The sequence below is a fragment of the Lactuca serriola genome, chromosome 2 (genome assembly GCF_051521515.1).
Source record: "Lactuca serriola cultivar US96UC23 chromosome 2, Lser_US96UC23_V15, whole genome shotgun sequence".
NCBI lineage: Eukaryota > Viridiplantae > Streptophyta > Magnoliopsida > Asterales > Asteraceae > Lactuca > Lactuca serriola.
Window position 1 is genome coordinate 123,365,214 of NC_136409.1, and position 26,981 is coordinate 123,392,194.

The following is a 26,981-nucleotide window of genomic DNA, read 5'->3' on the forward strand; positions in this document are numbered from 1 at the left end:
GAATCCAAGACCCACGCATCAGCAGAACTTGACGTACTAGCAGTCAGTACATCACCATCGTACCCTTCATCAGAATTTTCCTAAACCATGATAGTAGTATTATTGTTGCTTGATTCACTCTTGAACTTCTTATTCTTCAGTTATGAACAATTTTTCTTTAAGTGTCCCTTCTCCTTACATTTATAACATTTTGCATTCGATGAACCTTTAGACTTCAATTTTGAATGTGATATCCCTCTGTTTCCCCTTCCGTATCTTCTGTCCTTCCTCTCCTTGAAAACAAACCAGAACTGGACACCTCTTCTCCAACTAAAACTTTTCTTTTCAGTTCCTTGGACATCATAGATTCCTTCACATCATTCATAGTGATCGTTGCCCTACCATAAAGCATGGTATCAACGGAATTCTCATATGAGTTCGGAAGAGAACATAAGAGAATAAGCGCATGATCTTCATCTTCAATCTTCACATCAACCCCTTGTAGATCCAATATGGTTCAATTGAAGTTAGCCAGATGATCTTTCATTTGAGTACTTTTAGACATTCTAAGATTGTACAATCTTTGCTTCTGATGCAACCTTTTTGTCAATGAGTTGTTCTGGTACTTGTCATAAAGTTTATCCTAGAGCCCAAAAGTAGTTTTTTGATCCAAGGCCTCTCTTAGTACTTCATTTTTTAAGCTCAATAGAATGGCACTATGTGCCTTCATCAGAATGTCCACCTTCTTCTCAGTCGTCATATCCTTTGGTAGTTTTGCCTCTCCTTCCAATGTCGTTGCACACCCTTGTTGAACCAGAAGAACCTTCATCTTCACCTTCCACAATTTGAAGTCATTTGAACTGTTGAATTTCTCCAAATCAAAGTTGCGAGTATACATCTTCAATCACATGAATACAAAAATCAACTCTGATACCACTTATTAGGAAGTAAGCGGATAACAAGCAAAACTATAAGCACACAAGACACAATATTTGCGTGGTTCGGTCAAGGTGACCTATGTCCACGGGCAGGAGAGGAGTATTCTTTTATTTCAAATCTCTCAAATAAAGGTTACAAGTACAATTACAAAAAGATTCGCCTATCATCCTAGAATTTAAGATACAAAATTACCTAGCATGCATCCCTATTTATACTTGAGGGATCATACCTAAAACCCTAATGGGGCAAGCCCATTAGCCTATAGGCCTATGAAAGGTGTCAACTAACCACAATCTGCCATGTAGCATCTTCTAAAACTTTCTTGAGCATCATTATCTTCTAGGCATACTGGATCAACATGGCACAATAAAGGAATCAATATGGAGCATCATGTACCAAGATGGTACATGATGGCGCAAAAACTTCTTCATTACGCAACAGAAACTCTAGATGGTGAAATGAGGATATAAATGGCACAAGAGCATCAAGTATGGTGCACAAACATCAATATTCGAGCAACAACATTAACATGAAGCAAAAGGCACATGCATGGCGCAAGAGGAGAATAAGATGGCGCAAGAGGGAGTGCCATGGCGCAAGGTCATCCCTCTTTGCCCATCCTTTTATCATATGGTGCAACAAGGACCCCTTGTTACTCCATATCCCTCCTAAGTGCTCCAAACCTCCTCCTAGTGCTCCAAACCCCCTTATACATGATACATTCCTTTGGAACTTGATCCATTCATTTGTCAGATGATCCGTTCCTTTCGTAGAAGATCTGTTCCTTTATCACATGCTCCATGAACCCCAGGTGCTCCATTGAGGTCCAAGTGTTCCAAATGCTTCAAATGCGCGAGTCACATTTAACAAAAGGAAATGGTCCTCAGTGCTTGCGACACAGTCTCGCTAGCACCCCAGAGATGAGGCATCCGGTCAGAGAAAGTGGTTCTACGAGGATAGCCAAAACCGACCATGTTGCAGTTCACCCATAACCATTTATCCTGCCTATTCTTCTTAGGGGCCTTATAGTTTATGATGAACACATGGCCGCCCCATCCTCAAGAGAACGTATGTATACCAGACTGTGTAGAGGAATTGAAGTAGTACTTGAAAGCCCAAAATTGAAGAAGCACGTTCAAGGCTTGATAGGCCATCTCGAAACTAACTATTTTTTTGACAACATTAGGAGTTAGATTGTCCATAGTGTCACACCCCAAAACCGGAACGACGAAAACGTTCTGGGGTGGATGACGTCATGTCAAGTATCACAACATATGTAGTATAGTAATCAAGGTACAACAACCATTGCATTAATAGTAATAGTTTTACATGGTTTACATTACAAAACATCATCAAAGTAATACAAGTAATAATATAGGTGCAGCTTGGTACTAAACTGTCTTCATCAAAAGCTCCGGGGAATAACCTATCTATTGCTGACCTGAGAATACAAGTTATTTGAAAAGCAAGTATCAACATTTTTACAAATGCTGGTGAGTTCATAAGTATTTAGTGTCATTTTGTTCAAATAACTTTATATAAGTAGTAGTTTAGAATCAACGACGTATTAGAGTCCTTTCCAGAAAATCCTATATTTTCTTTATTAAAAGCAGTCTTCTACCAAGACTGGACGGAGTTATATTGTAAAAAGTAGTTTTTCCCTTAACACGATCATTATCAAAGTGTGGCATTTGATTCTTTAAAGAAAGTAGCAGATTATCAGGGAAAATAACATATGCCTCAGCAGTGAAGACTGCTGACTAAGGCAAAAGGAATCATAGACTCCAGGAGAGTATCGACTGAACGACATGCCTGGCTCAGTCTAACAAAAGGAGACACAGACCCCAGACGGTATCAAATGAAAGATACAGCTAGAAAGGTCTAAAACAGTGAATACAGACCCTAGACAGTATCAAATGAAAGATACAGCCGACAAGGTCTAAAACAGTGTAATTCTAAGATTGTGTTTCCAGCATACAGTGTTAAATACCGCTACCTTAAGACCATGAATTATAAGGTAACATGGAGATACTCGTAACCATACTAATCGACACTAGAGTACTTGACGCCCTACAAGCGTCGGTGTAAGTATGACATTTGTCACCCCTTGGCTTGGTAGGCCATGGACTGTAGCTAGCAGTCAGGGTGCGGGGGTGTCAATCCCATATAGATCTATACAGACAATGTCCGCTCTCCCTACAAGAGACTCTGGTTACCAACTAGACAACGGAGAAGGCCACGTCCTAAAGATGTATCCCAAACAGTGAATTCTGATGAAAGTGTTGGAATAGTAGTAGAGACTCATAACTGAACCGACCGAGGTAAACCTTCATGTTTATACATGTATAAATGATATATAATAAATGATTAAACGACCTTCGGACGGATATCCGATCCCACCAGAGCACATCCAAACGAGGAAAAGGAAATAGGGCGACTAGCCTTCCTAAGTCCTTTAAACATTACTTATATAACCATACAAGTATAGGCATGCTTTTAACGATGTGGAAGCATTTAACTAAGTAGAAGTGTTTCAAGAAGTAGAAGCGTTTCTCCAAGTGAAAGTGTCAATAAAGTATAAGCGTTTATGAAGTAGTAGCATTAATAAAGTAGAAGTGTTTTTCGAAGTAAAAGTGTTACTAAGGTATAAGCGTTTATGAAGTAGTAGGATTAATGAAGTAGGAACGGTTCGTGAAGTAGAAGCGGTAATAAAGTTGGAACGCTTACGAAGTAGTAGTATGTCTCAAAGTAGAAGCGTTTAACAAGTATAAGTGTATTACGAAGTAAAAGCGTTAATAATGTAGAAGTATTTAACTAAGTAGGAGTATTAACTAAGTAAAAGTATGACGCAGCAGTGGTATCTAACAAGTAGGAGTATCAAAACATGGAAGAATATCTTGATGAAAACCTTGGAAAACCTTTATACTTAAAAAACTCACGATTTGGTATTCTTTTGTAAAATAAGTTTGAAAACTTTTATAAATCCTTTGGAAACCTTTCATAAACAAGTTTTAAATGAAACTTTGATAAAACAATATAAGTAAGAGATTTGAACAAGTAAAGACATTTTAGAAAACCATTTACAGTATCAAACTTGATGAAACAGTTGGCAGTGTAATAAATCTTTGTGCATGTGGGTTATCAATCACATGTGATTGATATGATAACTGGCATGTTTAACTTGTATTCCCCCCCCCCTAAAACATGTAGAAACATTTAAAAAGGTTAATTAAGGAGTATGAACTCACCTGTTGTAAGTGGATCCGACTAAGGTGCCGGTTGGGTGTTCGGTGTCAAGTAAAGACTTGAACACGCTTAGTGACCTATTAACATATGATAACATATGTTTACATACAATTAGTACTTATAATACTAATTAAACAAGTATACGCAACCTAAAGTGCGAAAAACACTTTGATTAAGTGCTAGGGGTGTCACGGGTAACATTTAAGGGTGTGTATGGCTTAGATAGGGAGTTTACTCTCCTAAAACTCAATTTAAGTGAGTTCACGGTTGGGAGGCCACATCCCCCATGAGTTTACGGCCGTAAACTCATGGGAGGAGTGTTTTTGAATGATTTCAAGCCTCATCTGGTTCTAGAAATGGTTTTAAGGAATTATACAAGGCTATAGGGGTGTTTAAGGGTCCAAGAGTATACTCCCTTGGAGTTTACGGCCCAAAGGCCACTCCTTGGGAGTTTACGGTCGTAAATCCTATGGTTTATCGTAGTAAACTCTCATACACCCCCAATCCTTGATTTCTAGGCCTTTGGTTTAATTTTAATAAATTCTAGTAAGGGTATAGGGCTCTTTAGGGGGCTTAAACTCCCATTTTGCATGATTTAGGGGAGTTTACGGCCTAAGAACATGCTTGGGCCGTGAACTCTATTTCACCCCTCAATTGTTTGTGTTTAATTGCTCCAAACCCGAAATAGCAAGTCCCTAAGCCATATCTTAAGTCCAAGGGTGGTTTGGAAGTGTTTTGGACTTGATTTTACAAGTTTAGAGGGTGTTTATGGCCTAAGCATGTGCTTGGGCCGTAAACCCTCTTTTATACTCTAAAAATTGTTGTTTTGAGGTTCAAACACTTCTAAGTCAATTCCTCAACTAGTTTCTAAGCTCAAATGAAGGAAAATTGGGACTTTTGGCCTCATTTTAGGGGTTTACGGCCTAAGGAGGTTCTTAGGCCGTAAACTCCTCCTTAACAGCCTTTATGTTCGATTTTTGGGTTAAAACCACAACCAATGATGTCTAGAACAAGTTAGGGTAGGAGATCTTACGTTTTGGAGGCCGAAGCTTGCGGTTTTGAGTCGAAAACGAGCTTGAGAGAGAGGGTAGAGGGAGGAAATGGGTTTAGGGTGGTGAAAAGCTTCAATGGAGTATTTAACTCCCTATATATATATATATATATATATATATATATATATATATATATACCTTGGGTGTTGCACCCGGTATACGACTACCCGATACTAAAGCTTATCGAGGTTTAAGCTTTTTACTCGGTTAAATGGTCGAAATAAAAATTAACTTTTTCCAAGTAAATGGAAATGTAAATTACGTGTTTTTATTTATTTTATCACGATGATAACGACATAAAATATAAATAAATAAAACATTTATTTATTTGACGACCTCAAATTAACAGAACTTTTATAAAATGGAATATTCCGTTAACGGAAATGGGGTAATATAACGGAATAAACTTTGGGTTGTCACACATAGAGAAGCCATAATGGAGAATTATCTCATCAAAAAATTCGGTTGTCGTCATCCGTAACCTGCCTCGAAGATCTGGAAGGGGACTCCGACATTGCCTTCTGGCAGCCAAGAAATTATCGCCCCCTTTCGAGGATATTGCACCCAATGCTCATAAAGAAAGTTGAATCAGGCCTGCAGGGCCTCAAACTAAACCCCAAGTACTAGGCCTGGGTGACAAGTGTAGCACTCAGAGCGTTGCCCTTTGGTAGATTTTAACCAATAACTGATTACCGCTGGTTGTATACGATCCACCAATAGGACGCCTCCACGTCCTGTTGGCCCATACAAGACAAAAGGTAATGTCGGTGACATGCTCCCACGAGAACAGGTATAAAAGAAACCTTTCTTCTCTAGAAGAAGGGATGCCCTCATTCTCTACCTTAAACTAAACCCTAATTCTCTCATCTAATTACTGACTAGACCGTTGGAGCTTCGTCTTGGGACCACCTCCCGGATGATGACTGACGGTACTTCTTTCTTTGCTGTGATCTCAGGCTTAACCCAGACAAAACTATTGTCAAGCGGCGTTAAGCTCGGTGCACATATCACAACATTGCACATCATTTAGAAAAGTGGAAGAAAAGACTTGAACAATGGCGGTTCTCTTAGTCTGGCATCTCAAATCTCTTGCATTATAAGTTCCAACTACGTTCCACTTCAACTTTGCTTTACAGTATCGATGTTTAAAAATATGAAATCAAAACATAGAAAACAATTAATCAATTATGTGGTTGTGATGCCATTATTTCCCTTGTGTGATTTTTGGTTACTAGATACCACAATCACAAAGCCGAAATGTGTGTAATTGTAAACGGAGCCATAGGATCTTTCTATTTTTGTCTGATTTGGCATCGGCATCGATACCTTCTATCACATATCAATGGACCATTTCAACCGGTCACATTATAATTAATTCATTTAAAGTACAAAAATAATAATTGAGTAACCTTTTAAACAAACATGACAAGTTCGTTGGGTTAAAATTTTATTTTCTCTTCTCCCTTGAATAAAACCCTTAAAAAAAGATTTTTAAATTTAAAAATAAAGATTTGTTAACATGAGCATAAGCATGTACTCTTCCAAACTTTTTAGAACCAAAACCACAACCAAAAATTCTTTGTATACTAGAATCGAAATTTAATTTGAAAAAAAAAGGTTTAATATGTAACCAAATTAAAAACAAACTTGTAGCAGTTTAATTAACAAAAACCAAAATAATCAAAATGAAAAAATTGCTAATCTTCTTTGTAAATGAGATTAGTAATTTGAAAAAATATTTAAAAATAAATTGGAAACAAAAAAATATATAATTTAATCGGAAATGTATCTAAATTAAAAAAAAAGAAAAAAGAGTTAAACAAATTAAATTTATACATTTAATTTAAGAAAAAATATTAATAATTATTAACCAAAATACAAAATACAAAAAAAAAAAGAATAATAAGCAAAAAAATGATGATTTAATAGATTTGACTAGGTAGTTTTTTTTTTCTTTTTTAAAAAAGAGGGTTTGATAGATACTCTCCGAAATGCTTTATGTATTCCATATAAGTTCTTCTTTCGTTTCAAAATTATTATTCATAGACAAAAAAAACATAAATTAAAAAAACATTAATTACTATTAATTTTATAATGATAATTATATTTTTTTGTTGCATTTAATTAGGTAGTTGCACTTAAATTCATTGTAATTTAACTAACAATGAAGAGTATTTTAGTAAAAAGTATATTTAATTTTAGAATTAGATTATTATTTTGGGACAAACCAAAAAAAAAATATGGACTATTAATTTGGTACAGACGAAATATATAATAGCTTTTATGTATCCATATAAGTGTAATAGTGTTTGTGTAGCCTATGATTTAACGATGTATATAATTGTAAAAATACGTATAGTAATACTCTTTAAAAAATATAATAATAATAATAATAATAATAATAATAATAATAATAATAATAATAATAACAACAACAACTAGAAAGGTTACCCCCGCTATGCGGGAGCCAAAAGTTTCCAATGTTGTTTTCGAATCGAGAAATATGACAGACGTAGAAAGTGCAATAATGAAAAGCCCGGACTTTGCCCCGGACCGTTTTTTTCATGTTTTTATGAAAAAAATATAAAAGTTTTGACTCCAAGGACCAGAAGTGTGAAAACGGATAAAGAATTAAAGATGTAGGAATTAGCAAATTTTTAGAAAATGGATCAAAGTTTAGTGGTAAATATTAAAAGATGCCTAAAAAGTATAAAAATATTGATTGCAAGGACCAAAAGTGTCAAAATAAATAAAAAATAAGAAGCAAAGTGCAGGGATCAATTTTACCAAAAAAATGGTAAGTTTACTATTCCTTTTGTTGAGACCTTTAATATATATATATATATAATAATAATAATAATAATAATAATAATAATAATAATAATAATAATAATAATAACTAGTAAAGATTTTTAAAATATATATGTTGAAATTGTAAATCACACAAATAGGGGAGAAAATCGGCAGCCCCTAAAATTGGATATCAAAAGTATACAACCAAAAGAAGGGACATTGGTGGAAAAAATCAAAAAATGTTATGGAAATTATGTTAAAGTTGTCAAAGTTGGGAAAATATGGTCACAAAATTCTAAATGAGGTTTTTTGTGTTTTTATATGAAAATGTAAAAGTTTTGACTAGAATGACGAAAAGTGTCAAATTCATTAAAGATTTGTGGCAAAAACACAAAATGTAAAACCTGACTGCAAAGATAAAAGTGTCAAAGTCAGTAAAGATTTGGGGCAAAAATCTAAAGACACAAAAACTTAATCAAAACGCAAAAATATAAAAGTTTGGACTTTAGGGACGAAAGTTGTCAAATTTAGAAAACATTTGTGGCGAAAACCTAAAGCCTAAAAAGTATTCTTCCTAAGCTCCTTTGGATTTAATATATATATATATATATATATATATATATATATATATATATATATATATATATATATATATATATATATATATATATATATATATATATATGTTCAGGTTCATTTGAGATCATTCTAATTTTGTGAGACCGTGAGACAAAATCTAAAAATAATTTTAAAATGCAAAATAAATGGAAAAATCCAAAAACTCTTTTTTTAAATATTATTTTCGGAACTTGAATTAACTAAAAAAAATAAAATAAAACTAAAAAAAATCCCATTTTTTTTTGAAAAATACGTGAAATATTCTAAATAGAATATTACACTGACATATTCTAAAAAATAATTTTAAAATGCAAAATAAATGGAAAAATCTAAAAATTCTCTTTTTAAATATTATTTTCCGAACTTGAATTAACTAAAAAAAATTAAAAAAAATAATTTTTTTTTTGAAAAATACGTGAAATATTCTAAATAGAATACTACACTGTACATATTTTAAAAATAATTTTAAAATGCAAAATAAATGGAAAAATAAAAAAAAAATTTAAATATTATTTTCGGAACTTGAATTAACTAAAAAGAATTAAAAATAAATAAATAAAAAAATAAAAAAATACGTCTCACGGTCTCACAAAATTAAACCATCTCACATGAACCTATATATATATATATATATATATATATATATATATATATATATATATATATATATATATATATATATATATATATATATATATATATATATATATATATATATATATATATATATATATATTAAAAAAATGCCTCTTACAACTTAACGTCACAAGTGTGACGGGATTGATTGCGCATTAGTTATAACAAATTTATAATGTATATATATTGTTATTCAGACCCAAAACCAAAACCATTTTAAGAAAGTCAAAAACCACCTTGTGTTTGTGTGAACCCTGTTTCTCAAGTTTTTATTAATATTAATATATCAAATTACTTTTCAAATCAATTTATGTCTATATATATGCCTCAAAGTTTATCATAATTTACTTTATACCCTTCAAGTTATATAAATCTATAAAATTACATTTTATCTTTTAATTATTGTTTTAATTTATTAGAACTTCATATAGTATGTGTTTTTCGAACATTAAAATATGATATTTACCTAGGTAATGTAAAAGATTCAAAAAAGAATATTCAACTTTAGTTTTTGCAAATTACAATGCTGGCTCACATGTGAGGTGAATGATCGTGGCCATACTATTAGGTCGTCTGGTATGGGTATTGCGAAGCCATTCGTGGTCCAGGTGGCCACGGTGGTTTTCCGTGCACACCATCCCGTTCCTCTCGTGGTGCTGATCTGGAACCACGAGCGTGGACTCTCGTGTTGGCCACCACAATTCACCACGGACTATTTCTTCTCTCTTCCTCTCCTCTTCTCTCTTGCAGCTTACACCCACAACGACCACATTCATTTGTTGTGAGTATACCGAATTGAGAATAGAAAGAAGGTGGAAGAAGAAGATAATGAGGTGTATACACACCACCAGCCTTCTCGTGATGTGTATACATGATGGCCTTAGACATAAAATTAACAATGAAAACTCAAAAGCTCTCTTGTTTGTAATTTGGTTAATTTAGTACCATAATTAGCCACTCACCTAAAAGTTAATACTATATTAGATGATATTATTAATAACCTAACATCATAACAAAAAAATTTTAACAATTTATTTTGTCACCTCATAACAGAATAGTTTTATAAATTTATTTTGTCACATTATTTTTGAATCATGAATTTGTCAATGGTTATGGTTACAGTATTTTGTTATACAACTATCATACCATAATTAGCCTTTCAACTAAAAGTTGACATTTGACGTAATTTTATTATTATTATTATTATTATTATTAAAACACAACTAAAATTAAAGAACAAGAAGTTACATTAGTGATAAAACATATCTTAATATTATTAGTTAAAACAATTTTTTTTTTCATTTACACCAAATATACATTGATTTTGCTTTTAGTGGCAAATCTTTGTAGTAGTAATTTAAAAGCTCAAAAGTTCTAACAGTAAAAAAAATAACCAATCAAAATCGTAATAAAGAAGGATTATAAATTGAAACTCTTTTATTTATGTTGCCGAATATTTAGCTTCGTAAATTACTTAATTATTTAACCACTAGTTGCGAAACCTGTATGTTATACTGGTTGGATAAAATAAAAAAATTAAATATGAAGGTTTAAACAAAAATTTATTTAATTTTGAAATTTAAAATTTAAAATTTGAATTTAAAAGGAAACATATTCAATAGTATATGAGTTATAGTATTGTAATTTAATTGTTTTTTTCAATTAAAGCAATTATTAATTTAGATGGATACTTTTATACTTTTATATTAGACGTAAATAAAAAATTTAGATGGATGTCAAGTAAGATGTAATATGGAGGTATTATGTAATCTATTTAACTTCTAATGGCTGCTTGGTAATTAGTAGAAAATGAAGACATTATTTAATAAAAACAAAAAAAAAAAAATTGACAGAAGTGAGATCGTGACTTATGAATGGTCAACGTAGGTGCCATAATTTTGGGTACGTTTAAAATCCCCCGGCCACCAACTAGTTTTTATATTAATCATTTTGCAAGCTGTTAACTTGTAACTTGTCATTTATCACATGCTGGTTTTTATAATACTCATATAATATTGCAAGCTGTTAATCTGTCATATATATATATATATATATATATATATATATATATATATATATATATATATATATATATATATATATATATGAGAGAGAGAGAGAGAGAGAGAGAGAGAGAGATTTGACTAAGACTTTACGTTGTATATAGAGCAAAGCAATGATAGATGTAATAATATCATCTCTTTGAGGCTCTAGAGCTTTAACTCTTTGAAAGTCCAAGTCCTATTTCCTATTTTTCATTGATCATGAAACCCACGTCTGCCCATTCCCAAACCCATTATGATCACCTTAGAATACGCCTTGCAGATATAAAAAAAGCAACTGACAACTTTTCAAAAGATCGTCATATTGGAGGAGGTGGTTTTGGTGAAGTCTATCAGGGTGAACTCATCAATCATTCACAGGGCCAAACCCTTGCTTTCAAACGATTAAATCGCCAACATGGTCAAGGAACACGTGAGTTATGGAATGAGATCTACATGCTTTCCGAATACAAGCATCCGAACATCGTATCACTCTTAGGGTTTTACGAAGATGATATGGAGGGGATTCTCGTTTACGAGTACGCATCTAGAAGTGGTCTGGACTTGTATCTCGACAAAAAAGAACTAGATTGGCGTCAACGACTTACGATATGCATTGGGGGGGCTTCTGGACTTGCGTACCTTCATAGTGGTGGCGCTGATGGAACCCTACAAAAAATAATTCATCGCGATGTTAAAAGTTCTAACATCTTACTCGACAAGGAATGGAATGCGAAGATCTCTGATTTTGGTCTCTCTAAATTTGCTCCGGCGAACAAGAACATCTCAATTATTCACACCGGCGCTGTAGGCACATTGGGGTATTGTGATCCGTTGTATCTAGAGTCCGGGAGCCTAACAAAAGAGTCAGACGTTTACTCGTTTGGGGTGGTGTTGTTTGAGGTTTTGTGTGGGAGGTTATGTATTCGTAGCACTCAAAAACATGGTGAAAATTTTATTGAGTTGGTGAAAACTTCTTACGAACAACAAACTCTAAGTAATATTGTCTGTCATCATCTCCTACATGAAATAAGACCAGAATCAATGAAGGTATATACAGAAATCGCTTATCAGTGTTTGAATAAAAACCGAAAGGAACGTCCATCAATGAATAGTATCGTGGAAGAACTTAAAAAGGCACTCGACTATCAAGTAGGTCCATCTTTTCCTTTAACTCTATATTTTCGTTATAACTTCTAAAATACTGGAAAAATAAAGACGTTATATATATATATATATATATATATATATATATATATAGTTTACTTAAGATTTTTAAATAACGAACCTTCCCTACAAATTATCAAAATTTGCAAATAATCATCAAAATACCATAACATCCCGAGAGATTTTAACGAAAAATAAATTTACATCCTAACCACTTATTTTTTCAATTTTAATCCAAAAAATTATCTCTACAATCCTTACTATTTTTTGGGTCCCGTCTCAAACTAAATTCTCTCTCTCTCTCTCTCTATATATATATATATATATATATATATATATATATATATATATATATATATATATATATATAAAAGTTCAAATAAAAATAGTAAATAATATATAACGTAAAAACATTATGTTTATATCATTATTCTGTAATGAATGTTGTATATATGTATTATTGAAATAATTCTAATTTGATTATTAATGTTTGACTTTTTTTTTATATCATATATTAATTAGACTGTTATTATTCTATTATGAATTTATGTATATACATTATTGTAGTAAACTCTAATTTTAGTTTTAACATGTATGTATTCATTTATTCATTGTTGAATAATGATATAAAACTGTATATATAATATTCATTATAGAATAATAACATAAAAGTAATATTTTTACATTTTCACATTTTTTTATAGTTTCTATAGGAACTATCCCATATATATATATATATAGTTACAAGGACTAATATCATAAAATTCATAAGCTTTTAACATGTAATTGGAAAAAGCCCAAAACATTTTTTATTATTGCTATGGTTATAATTTATTCGTAAAATTATCACTCTAGCTTACTTAACGAGTTTTATGGTTAAGCCTATTATCTTTTTTGCAAAATCAGTCCTAAAATTTCTTTCAAGTTCAAATTTGATCCCTATAGTTTGCTAAAAATTACACCACATATTTTTTAACATTATATTTTGCTTTTTTATATTTTATCTATTTTCATATATATATATATATATATATATATATATATATATATATATATATATATATATATATATATATATATATATACTTATTTTAAAGTATATAAAAAGACGAAAAATAAAGTTAAAAAACCATGTTTTGTAATTTTTTGCAAACTATAAGGACCAAAATTGGACTTTAAACACAATTTTAAGACTGATTTTGCAAAATAATAATAATAATAATAATAATAATAATAATAATAATATAATAAAATAACAAAGCTAACCATGAAACTCATTAAATGGGCTAGGATGATAATTTTGCGAGAAAATTATGGTTATAACAATATATATATATATATATATATATATATATATATATATATATATATATATATATATATATATATAATGGATTTTTCCAACTACGCGATAAAAATCGTAGGACTTTTATTATATTAGTCGTAGTTACAAAACATATATTATTGTTTAATTCTTGTAAAAAATATATTTAGGATAGATTACTTAAACCATTATAATGAATTTTCTTTAATTTTCAGCTTTCTCCGAACAAAGCATATGACCCTGAAACCATACTTTCCCAAAGAAAGATCAATCTACCTCATATGTGTGTAAGTTTATTTTTATATTGCACAAATCTTGGTGTGTCATGAAGAAAATATTCTCACTTCGATGGAATGGCGTGGTTTATAACATTATGTTGTGTTTGTTTTTCAGAATGCTGCCCTTGCATTAGATTCTTCTATTGTTGATATTGATCAACTTAATAATCTTTTGAAAGTATTACCTACAAGCGAAGAATTGGATATGCTAAAGGTAATATTGATTACTTTGTTCTTTTTTCTCTTTCTCCATCATATCCATACACAATAACACAGAGAAGTTCAAAACTTTTAACATATAACCATGGCGGATATGCATTATTCACTTAAGTTTGTTCTCCCCACATTCACCATTTCTCTTATTGTGTGCCTCTTTCAACATCTCGTGTATGATGTTGAAAGCTAAGTATTAACCTTTTTAAAATGGAACCAATATGGATTTGGTATAATGTCTCTTTGATTTTGATATTATGGAATCCACATTTGTTAACATCAAAAATACCGAATACTTTTGCAAATTAGACTTCTATTAAACTTTATTTGTTAATATCCTATCATAAAACTTCTTAAAGTTAGCACATTTATCATTATCTATATTTAATGTCTATAAAATCCCGAATTTAATTTGACATTTTTAATACATTTTATATTTTTAAATGAATATTACTTTAAATTAATAAGCATAGTTTTATATAATATAAAGGGAAGTGATTAATACACAATAATTTTTTATCAACACAACAATTTATGTTTTATAGAGTTGTACAATATTATATTGTAAAGCACAAATTATTATAATATAATAACACTAATATCCTTTAAAAGGATATTTTTTTCCAATTAAGTTAGATTTAAAAAAGGAAAATTTGGAATTTAAGAGATAATTTATATTCTTTAATTTAAAAAGAATGAACATTTTAAAGAATAATAAAAAATTTTCTTAAAAAATAACATATTTGAACAGAATATATTATGATAGAATGAACATATTGAATAATATAAACATTCTTGAACCATCAATTAAAGAATGCAAACGTTCAAAGAAATTCGGACATAATTCAAATCCATACATGTTCTTACAATACAATATACTTATATATTTTAATACACGTAACACATATTCTACCAGAATGCAATGTGCATATTCTAACAGAATGCACTGACAAAAAAGAAAAAAATATCATTCTTCTAAGAATAATCTTTAAATCATGTAAACAGTATTACATAAAAAAAATCTTAAAAAATATTCTTTGATGATTCTTTAAGAATGAATGAGAATTCATTTTGTGAGAGTGTCTTTCATAAAATAAAATTCTAATTGTTTTTTTCTCTGGATCCATGAAGCCGTAAGTGGGAGTATCTTTTGTTACTCATCTACCTTGTTAACAAGAATATCAAAATATTCTTATTCTTTATATTTTTATATTCTTTTTTATGCAACACCTAGAAGCATGTAATGTTGATAGAATGTACCAATGTCATTCTGAATATGTATCTACACTTCAGTTGAAACATAAAACAAACATGAAACATAAAACACAAAATAAATAAAGTAAGTAATTTTTTTAATTGGCAGTTTGGCACATTTCATAGAGATGGAGAAGAAAAAGTAATGGTATTTAGTAAATAAATTTAAAGAGTTTGAAAAAGGCACATAAGCTACAAGTCCAAAATGCAAAAGTATATATGAAAAATTGATACATAATAACAAATTAAACTTATAAAATACTATCGTATCCACACGATTAATGGTGTTTTTTGGAAATCCACATAATATCAAACAAAAACAATTATGAACTTAATTTGATCAAATCGAAATTTTACTAACCTCCTATCTAATTAATCCATTAAATTTACCAAATTGGCACATGTTAGGTTTAGAAAAAAAAGATGTTACCTCATATTATGAATATGGTGTATGGGATTCAACATTCTACTTCTCCAATGACACTGCACATCCTCCCTTCGTCCTTGGATTAAAGTTCTTCTCTTCTAACTAAAAAATAATTCAAACCCAATCAACTTGGATCCTCATGAACAATCCAACAACAATAAAAAGTTAGAATTTATGGCAAAATTTTGCTAAACCAAGGAAGAAATTTAAACCCCAATATCTGTGGACTCTTTTGAAAATATACAAAACCCTACACAATTACAACATGCCTTTGAAGCTTTGATCCATAAGAAAATGGAGAAAGGTCAAGTGAAACATTAGTGAATAGAAATTTTACAGTTGTAGATGGAAAAACCAAATTGATAAGTAAAAAAAACATAACAAGGTGGAGGATGGAGAAGGCAAGAGGAGCCATATGTGGCATGCTTTCCTCTTCAACTTTGTTTTTTAATGCCTACAAAAAAATTCGAATTTAACAAATTAAAATTAAAATCAAATCCGTAGCTATCAATTTGTATTTCTAGGATTTGAAATTATAGAACAACGCAAAAGAAAAAAAGGGAAAAAGAACTTTACCATTTGGTTCCACCAGTTAGTTCAGTTGATAGTGTGATCAAACTAAAGATTTTAAATACAAAAAATAACAACAAAAACGAACTTAATTGAGATCGGTAACACCTTAAAAAAATTAGGGTAATAGAATCCTTATTTATGAATCTCAACCAAAGGAATCATAAACTTACAAGGCTTCGCGAATCAAACAACTGGTCCTAACACCGCTTCACGATTATCAAGAAAACACAAGAATCATGTTTATCGAACAAGCCCTGGAGGGTCGATTCTTGACTCTGATTTCCGATTCCAAAGTCTTTCCCTACGACGCTCATGTCATCTATGATCTTGGGTAGGTTAGGATCGATCGTTAGTAAGATATTAGAATTATAGAAAACAGAGTCAATGTGTACGCTTATAGGGTGAAACTGATCCCTTAAAATTAGGGATTTTAATTGATTTTATATTTTTACCATAACTAATTATAATAAAGATTACCATTATACCCTTGTATCAATTAATAATATATATATATATATATTTAAAATCTGATTGGTTCCTACATCCATACAAAAGATGTCTATATATATATATATATATATATATATATATATATATATATATATATATATATATATATATATAATTCTGTGTGTGTTCGCACACATGTATACATGTTGAATAGATTTCCTACTCTCTGATATCTTAATATATTCAACGCTTAACATAAGCATATTGTTTATTAAGGCTGTTGAATATATATATATATATATATATATATATATATATATATATATATATATATATATATATATTGAATGTGGAAAATTATCATTTTATCTTTCTATAAATCTAATCAGAGTGTAAATCATATAAATCAAAATAAAAGTTGTGGCAATACCAAAATCATAAAAAATTAATTACATTCATGAAACAGAAACCATGGGAATTTGACAAAAATACATTGTGTTTTATGTTTTATGTTCCACCATTTCTTTATCACACATATTGTAATTGTTTTTTGGAAAACGAACTTCTCCAACGAGGGTTTTCGGGCCAGCTTTCGCGTACCGACTAATCCCCCGCTGCAAACATGAAACTTTGCCTCATGTCCTGGAGTCATTGCAGGCGAACCTTCATGGCCAAAAGGGCTTAATGGCACATATTGCAATTGTTATCTATTCCAGTATATGATTTACACAAAATATTGATTGTCAGAAAACCCAATAACTAACCGAACATCAATGAATCAGAAACCTCGACAATTGTATTCGAAAGTTATAGAAGATACCTTGGCAATTAAAATTAGACACCTCAAAATTAGTTTAAAATACTCGATATATTGCTTCCGAATTCGCAAAAAAGAAAATTCACATGATCTTATAGGTTTCTTGGATGAAGGATTTGGTAGAACATATAAGAGAATTTAGAACTATCGGTGCCACATACTCATTTTTTAGAGAGAGAGTGAGAGAGTATATATATATATATATATATATATATATATATATATATATATATATATATATATATATATATATATATATATATATAGAGAGAGAGAGAGAGAGAGAGAGAGAGAGAGAGAGAGAGAGAGAGAGAGAGAGAGAGAGAGAGAGAGAGAGAGAGAGAGAGAGAGAGGAAGCAGTACGTAGCATCTATGGGTCTAAAGTCTTTTTTGTCCCATTCTCTTTTTGTCTATCTCTCACTATTAAACACACACTCACAGATATATACTCTCACATACAATAATAAACAATCAGATTGCATCGGTTACAAGAAAAGTGAAGAGAGATTTGTGAGGGAAAAAGAAGATAAATATGAATTGTTCATAGGCTTTTTTTCCCTCTAATAGTCACATTTAATGCACTACGAGTCATTTTTAATGTTGAACTGCCTCGTAATTATTCCATTGAGAGACTTCCCAAACAACTCCTTACTAACATAATAAATATAGAAATTAAATACCCCCTTCTTTTTTTACCTACCATATACACACTTAAGATGGCGACACTTATTTAATTAAATTAACAAATTTTTATTACATTCATCTAAAATTGGTAGGAGAATAGGTAGGAAGAATAAGTACGAGCATATTTAATTTCTCTAATAAATAATGTCTATATATATATATATATATATATATATATATATATATATATATATATATATATATATATATATATATATATATGAGAAATTAAATATACTCCTTTTCTTCCTAATTATCTTTCTATCCATTTAAAAACAAGTATCCAAAAATATCATTAATTTTAGTTAAATATGACACTTGTTACTATTTCATGATGATAGGAAAATAAGTAGAAAAAGAGGTAGGAGGATATTTAATTTCTCTCTCTCTTTCTCTCTCTCTCTCTCTCTCTCTCTCTCTCTATATATATATATATATATATATATATATATATATATATATATATATATATAGGTTAGGTTCATTTGAGACCACCTATATTTTGTGAGACCGTGAGACGCATTTTTTTTATTTTATTTTTATTTTTTTTAGTTAATTCGAGTTCCGAAAATAATATTTAAAAAAAGAATTTTTCGATTTTTTTCATTCATTTTTCATTTTAAAATTATTTTTTAGAATATGTACAGTGTAATATTCTATTAGAATATTTCACGTCTTTTTCAAAAAAAAAAACGGGATTTTTTTGTTTATTTTTTTAGTTAATTCAAGTTCCGAAAATAATATTTAAAAAAAGAATTTTTAGATTTTTTCCATTTATTTTGCATTTTAAAATTATTTTTTAGAATATGTCAGTGTAATATTTTATTAGAATATTTCACGTATTTAAAAAAAAAAAACAAGATTTTTTTTATTTTTTTTTTTATATGTTTTTAGTTAATTCAAGTTCCGAAAATAATATTTAAAAAAAGAATTTTTGGATTTTTCCATTTATTTTGCATTTTAAAATTATTTTTAGATTTGGTGTCACGGTCTCACAACATTAAGAGATTGCCTCTTAATGGTTCTATCGAGAGGCTTACCAAACAACCCCTTGAGAGTCTAATGTCTATTATATATGTTGTCAAGACTTAGGAGGTATTTGATAGTTGTTGATTTTGTCAAATCTAATTGATTTAAGGCATGTCTTGAATTTGATTGAGTAAGAGTCACATTAGAAGTTCCATGACTGAGACACTAAATCATAGGTTTCTAAATGTGCTATCGAATAGTTTGAATCTAACTGAATTTGACTGGTCTTTCAGACCCAATTTCTTTCTACACCTAATAAAAAGCATATCAAAAAACTCATTAATCAAAATTTTATATTTTAGGGCTACACGGGAGACAAGAAAATGGTTGGAGAGCGTGGTCAGGTATTGTTAGTCATAGTTTGGAATTAGTATTGATTATTTATCAAGCAATTTAACTCTTTGCATAAGGGATTATATGATACTTTGTCTTTTAGTTCATCCTGGAGTGTATGAAGATCCCAAGGATAGAGGCGAAACTACAACTGCTCAAACTAAGAATTTCTTTTACTAATCAGGTAAAGATTCTTAGAAATAATTATAATATGAAAAAAGTTTTAAAGATTTATGGTAAAAAATACGATAAAGATTACTCGTCTAGCTAATTTATTGCTTTCTCTTCCAATTATTGCAGATTAATGAAATTACAGGAAACCTGAACATAATTAAAGAGGCTACTACAGAGGTAACTTGTATCTAGGACTCAACAAGATATTTATACTAAAATGAGAAATGCACTAATCGGCTTGTTTTTCTCTGGCTTGTTGCTAGAGTTGCTTTAATGAAATTCTTTGTTGTTAAAAAATTGTATATATTACAAATTTGTAATTTTCACTTACATAATTTAGATACGGGAATCAATAAAGTTGGCCAGCATAATGAAGGAATATGATCAGATATTACAACGGAATCAAAGAGGTACTACAGGATTGAAATCGTTGCAAAAATATAATACATGTATTATATTTTGTTTCTATGTTTCATACGATTCATGAAATATATCGTCTACATTGCAGGACACCTTGCTGAACTTTGGTTTAACAATATTCGAAAACCGAAGGAGACAGATTTGTTTCTTTTATACAAGGTACAACTCTCTTTGACATTTAGTAATTAGTCACACTATCTATGAATTAATTAAAGTTGGTGTTAAATGAACCCTACTGAAGAAACATATGTGTGTGTGGGTCCCATCGTGTGTCTTTTTTTTTTTTTAGTTTAAGGCACACCTAGATAATTAATTACAACAATGTTAAATGATGACATCGACTTTCATGTCACTTTAATTTGTCATGCTGTTATTTTGGATACTTAAATAACTCTATCGTCGCTTGCGTATATAGGAGGGTGACGAGAAGAATGCAGATTGGTTTGATTTTGACAAGGATCTAGTTAACTTAGATGCTGCCTCTAAGGTAAATCATATACCTTAATAATGATAGAACTTATGTTGCTAGTAACTATGGAGATGCCTAATGTTGACTTATCTTGTTTATTTATATAAGATAAAAATTCAAGATCTACGTGAGTCCAAGTCTACCATAGTCAAAGAAGTTAAGATGGCTCAACAAGAACTCGATTCTTCCTACAGTGATGGTGGTGTATCTCCTGAATTCCATGAGGTATGTACATATTTACGATTTTTTAGATGAAAAATATACTAAAGTAATACACAAATACCAGCCTCCAAAGACTGGATAATCATATACAATTTTTATCATTAATTTATGCAATATATATTTTTACATATAAGTTAAAAAAAAAAAAAAAAAAAAAAAAAAAAAAAAAAAAAAAAAAAGAGAAATTTTGTAATTTAACATTATTTTCATTTCATTTCCTCTCAACCAAACACTAAACAGTATATAGAATTTGATTTTAATTCTATTTCCTTTCAACCGATATATAATATGGAATTAAATTACAGTTCCAAACATATTTTAATTTTTTGACGGATTCCGGTTCATTCATACACATTCTACGAAACACGTAACAGTTTAGTTTTAAAAAAGATTTGAGATAAAAGCACTCGATAGTTTTACCAATCCAAGTAGTAGTTTGCAGGGCATTGCATTGGTCCAATGTTTTCCCCAAGTTGAGATGCATAGGGTTTACACTAGTTGTATTTTTTATTTTTATTTTTGACGAAGATGTTATTTTTTTCAAAAATAATACATATCCATATCCTAATGCATCTCTTTGTCATCTCCAGACCTTGAAGACCTTTCTTTATGATGCCGAACAACACCCATCTCTTACCAACTTCTTTAATAGTGTGGTAAGTCTTTATTAACTCCTTTAATTATTATATATATTGGTTCAACACCCGTAGCTAATAATATTTACAAAGAATATGTCGCCGTTACTAATAATAGAGGTGACATCTACTGAGTCGCCACTATTACTCATATGTCGTCAGTATTCAGTAATACCGGTATCTCTTGTAGTGAGAGTTTACTGGATCATAACGCATATAAATATGTTTTGCAGGACGAAGATACAAAGTCACTAGTGAAATATTTTAAGGGGGATCCCAAAGATCAGTCCTTCACAGAAGGTTAGTTGAAGTTGTGATTTCTTAATGCTCACCAGATGAAGAGTTTTTATTATTGTATATAGTATATGTGTGTAACCATATAATATGCCGGTTTTTAAACAGTTTTAAAAATTATTCCAAAAAAACATTAATGTGAAAAATGTGCATATGTGCTTGATGTGTATATATGACAACATCATGAATTTGCATGTGGAAAGTTTTGAAAATGATCTTTTTTTTTTAAAACAAATTACCAAATTAAACGCTTAATGAGTATATAAATGATTAGAATTTTTTTAAAAGCGAAATTGGGAATACTGTTTTTTTAGGTTATCACCAATCTTTAAGTGTTCCATGGATATATATATATATATATATATATATATATATATATATATATATATATATATATATATATATATATATATATATATATATATATAGTAGGCGAATGTCCGTGCGTTGCGCAGAAACATCTATATAGCTGAAATCTATACAAATATATGTTTTTTAAAATATGACAATTATGTTGTTAAATTTGATATAATAATTTGTATACTAAATTGATATATTATATTGATTATTTTGATTTATATGATAATATATAAATCTATTAAATCTGCATAATCGCAATATTCTGAATGACCTCTATCCGCAGGTTGCTCATGAATAAAATTAAATATAATATATGGTTTAAAGTTATTTATAGTTATTGTTATTGTTAATTAATTTTTTAAAATTTATTTATTTAACGTTTTAATTTCTATCATTGTAATTATTTATATAGATTATTTTTAACTATTGTTAGTGTAAGTTATTTTAAACTACTTATTTTAAAACTTTTAATGATTATAAAAATATATTTAGGAAATATTTAGTTAAATTGATATTACTATTTAGTTTTTGTATTTAGCACTACAATTTATCACTTTTAACTATTCACAAAATATTTTTTGGGTTTTTTAAGTCGAACTGAAATTTATATTGAAGTTGACACTATAATGTTATATTTAAATTAATAATTTAAGTATTTTGTCAAAACTGTTCAAAAATTATAGCTTTATACTGATAATGGTTTATATAAAACAACATATTAAATTTAATAAATTAAGTATAATATGTTAAAAGTTAAATACATAGCTTTATAAGTAGAAGTAAAAATATTATTTTAATACTGAAATTTAGTTTATTTATGATTACACTTTAGGTTTGATGCTTATTTAATTTTATTAACCAACTTATAATCATTATTAAAAAGACACTACAATTTATCATTTTTAACTATTTACAAACTATTTTTTGGGTTGTTTAAGTTAAACGAAAATTTATGTTTAAGTTGATCTTGTATGGTTATATTTAAATTAACAATTTAAGTATTTTATACAAATTTTTTAAAAGTTTTAGCTTTAAAATGATAATGGTTTACATACAACAATATGTTAAACCTAATAAATTAAGTATAATATGTTAAAAGTTAAAAACATAACTTTATAAGTATAAGAAAATATATTCTTTTAATATTGACTTTAGCTTATATATGATTACATTTTAGGTTTAATATTTATTTAACCTTATTAACCAACTTATAATCATTATTAGAAAGAAATTGAAAAGTCATGGGAGTTTCAAATAAATGTGGTGAAAGGAAAAAGGAATGAGAGTTTCAAATGAATGTGGTGAAAGGAAAAATGTTTCCTTTATAAGTATATAATGATATATATATATATATATATATATATATATATATATATATATATATATATATATATATTAGATTTTTTAACAGAAATTATCAAATTAAACTCATAACAAGTGTAATAATGATTAGAATTTTTTTCTTAAAAACGAAATTAGTAATATGTTTTTTTGGCTAGGGGGCACCTATGTTTATAAATATAGGGCTAGGTGGCCACCTACGATGAGCCCAAGCGAAGGAGGACATCAACTACCTATGATTTTATTAGGCTCTCAAATTAGAAGGAACTAATCACTGACGGTTAATATCGGACTAGATGGGCCTAGGCGGAGCTAGGCGGTCATATACGGCCAAACTTTTAATTTATTAAAATTTTGAAAATTTGAAAAATGTTCAAATACTACCCTATAAATTTTTAAATTTTCAAAATTTAAATGTTAAATGTTTTAAATATCAAATAATACTTCTAAAATTTTAAAATTTCAAATTTTAAATTACTGAAATATTTATTTCTTAAAATATAATAATATTTGAATAAATTGTATATACTATATCAAAATAAGTAAATTATCATAAAAGTTTGTCATATTTATTAACTTTGTTAGGAAGTAAGTAATATTTATTTTTTTTTTGAAAAATAAATTTTAATATAATTAAGGGTTTCCGCCTAGACGACGATTAATCTCATCATAGATCGATCAGATGCTTAACCCTAATGGACTGTCTGACTCCTGCTTAACTAGTTATATATATATATATATATATATATATATATATATATATATATATATATATATAGAGAGAGAGAGAGAGAGAGAGTACATGATGTACCTTCTAGATAAATCTATATGGTGTGTATCTTTATATTTGTATCTATCTCTCTATGTTTCCTCTTCAAAGTACCTATCTTTTCTTTTTTGTGATTGTTACCAAAACTCCTTAAAGAAAAAGAAATTTTTCAAAGTAATTTGTCATATACTTGATGTCAAAAAAGTTATACTATTTGATTTAATTTTTTCCACTCTAATGTTCCAGGTTTTCAAATAAATATGTAGAATTAATTTTGTTGGCTAGTATTATCTTTATAGATATGTGATTTTTTGTTTTTTGTTTTTTGTTTTTTTGTTTTTTGTAGTATTAGGTTTCATGATGGTGTTTATTCAGTTGTTCAAGTCGCAACATGATGCTGTGGAAAAAGAGAAGCATGATAGACAAATGGAGGCTGATCGTATTAGAAAGGAGGAGGAATTTGCTGCAGAACCTATCATCTTAAAGGTGTTTGTGTTGTTGACTGTAGCAGTACTAAAGACATTTGATTTATTTTTCAAACCATTGTAAATATCCATGTTTGGTAATCATTTTCCCTTGCTTCTTGATTAAGCAACAATTAATATATACATATACATATGAGCTTTTGAGCCTATGTAATAGACTAAATACAATACATATTTAGATACACAATATACATTAATAACCCTCGCAGTTCAAGCAGTAGCAGAGCCGTTCCAAACATATTTTGAGTCAGGGCGAGAGAAAAAAATGGACCCTTAAAATATACAAATATCATCAAGTTTTTATAACAAATCAATAAATAAAAGAAAATTATTTGTATTATCTTCTAAATATAACAATTTCCATAAAAAAATTTAGGCCCCTTTAAAATATGGGCCCTAGACAGTCGCCCCTATCGCCCACCCTCTGGGACGGGCCTGAGCAGTAGTAACGCTCTAGATGCTCAAACTGTTTCTAAAGTCCATGAAGAGAGAAGTATGATACCCTTTGATAAAAATATCTACATACCGAAGAGTAGAAGGGATATACCGGAAACGAACTTGACCGGTGAAAACTTTATCGCGAACAAAATGAATATCAATTTTAATGTGTTTTTTCATTTGTTGTTGAACGGATTGGTGGAGAGATAAATGACACTCACATTATCGCAATACATCATAATGGATTTTGGGATGGAGGTATGGAGCTAAAAAAGGAGATTTCGTAGCCAACACGTTTCAGCAACCGCATTAGCAACATCGCGGTATTCGGTTTTGGCACTAGATTTCGAAACGGGTGGTTGACATTTAGAAGACCAGGATACTAGATTATCATTGAGGAAGACCAGTAACCACTTGTAGATCGGCGTGTAGATGGACATCTGCCCCAATCTGAGTAAGCAACAAGGCAGTGGTAGAAGAGTACTGAAGTTGGAGACCCACATCCAGAGTTTCGCATATGTAATGTAAGATGTGTTTTAGGGCATGAAAATGAGGTTCTCATGGGTCATGCATGTATAAGCAGATCTATTGAATAGTGAAAGATATATCTGGTCCGATGAAGGTCAGGTATTGAAGGCCTCCAACAAGTCAACGATACAAAGTAGAATTTGCAACAGGTGAACCAGAGGCATCGAGTTTAGATTGTGTATCAATTGGAGTTCGACAAAGGTTGGATTTTAGCATATTTTCTCTTTCAAAGACCTCTAAGTCATATTTTCATTGGATAGGAATAAACCTTCTTTGTTTGATGTCACTGAAATACCCAAAAAATATGACATGGTGTCCTAGATCTATCATGGCAAACTCTTCCGCCAAGACTTTGATAATGTTCTTAAGAAACACGATGGTCGATGTAGTGAGAAAAATGGCATCCACATAAAGTAGCAAGTAAGCAGTGGTAGTTCTAAATCTATATATATATATATATATATATATATATATATATAAGATGAATTGGAGATAGGTTTGAAGATGCCATATTGTGCATGAGTGGTCATTGAGTATGCGGGTCGGGGAATTGTACGAGAAAGTGAATAGGAAAAAGGAGGGATGGACTGAGAGGATGACGATGAAGGGGGGTTTTATGGGGAGTTTGGTGAGGAAAACGGTTGTTTGGAGTGGAAGGGAGGGTGTCTTGGTTGGGTTGGTGTGGAAAAAAGATGAGAGGTGTGCTGGCTATAATGAATTGGGAGAGTCGTTATATAAGGGTTGTTGGTCGGGCGATGAGTGACTAGGTGGAAGTTTAGAAAGAAGCGTGAAGTTGGGGTTTGAGGGTATACAAGGGTAAGTCTTCAAGAAATTCGTAGGATGGAGGATTATTAGTAGTCGTGGATTTAAAAGGGAATATGGTTTCATTGACAATGACATGTCTTGAAATTATGATTTTGCGAGTGTGAAGATCAAGACACTATTAGCACGGTTTTGTGAGGGGTAACCGAGGAAAATGCATGGGTTGGAAT

At 29.8% G+C, this 26,981-nt stretch overlaps 1 protein-coding gene and 1 long non-coding RNA gene across 2 annotated transcripts; one reads left to right on the forward strand and one right to left on the reverse strand.

Moving 5' to 3' along the window:
* Positions 1 to 11,420: 11,420 nt before the first annotated feature.
* On the forward strand, positions 11,421 to 25,172 carry LOC145086731 (receptor-like protein kinase THESEUS 1). Its single transcript, XM_079024560.1, has 13 exons — positions 11,421 to 12,457; positions 14,012 to 14,083; positions 14,190 to 14,288; positions 19,824 to 19,865; positions 19,958 to 20,038; positions 20,155 to 20,205; positions 20,369 to 20,438; positions 20,537 to 20,607; positions 20,864 to 20,935; positions 21,026 to 21,142; positions 21,730 to 21,795; positions 22,008 to 22,074; positions 24,885 to 25,172. Exons 1-13 carry the CDS (start codon positions 11,528 to 11,530, stop codon positions 25,085 to 25,087), a joined length of 1,941 nt encoding a protein of 646 aa, XP_078880686.1. The 5' UTR covers positions 11,421 to 11,527; the 3' UTR covers positions 25,088 to 25,172.
* LOC145090431 (uncharacterized) lies at positions 15,235 to 16,959 on the reverse strand. The gene is made up of 3 exons (XR_013701565.1): positions 16,712 to 16,959; positions 16,545 to 16,586; positions 15,235 to 16,422 (listed from the first exon to the last, which is right to left on the reverse strand). It is a non-coding gene; the product is annotated as an uncharacterized LOC145090431 (long non-coding RNA).
* Positions 25,173 to 26,981: the final 1,809 nt, after the last annotated feature.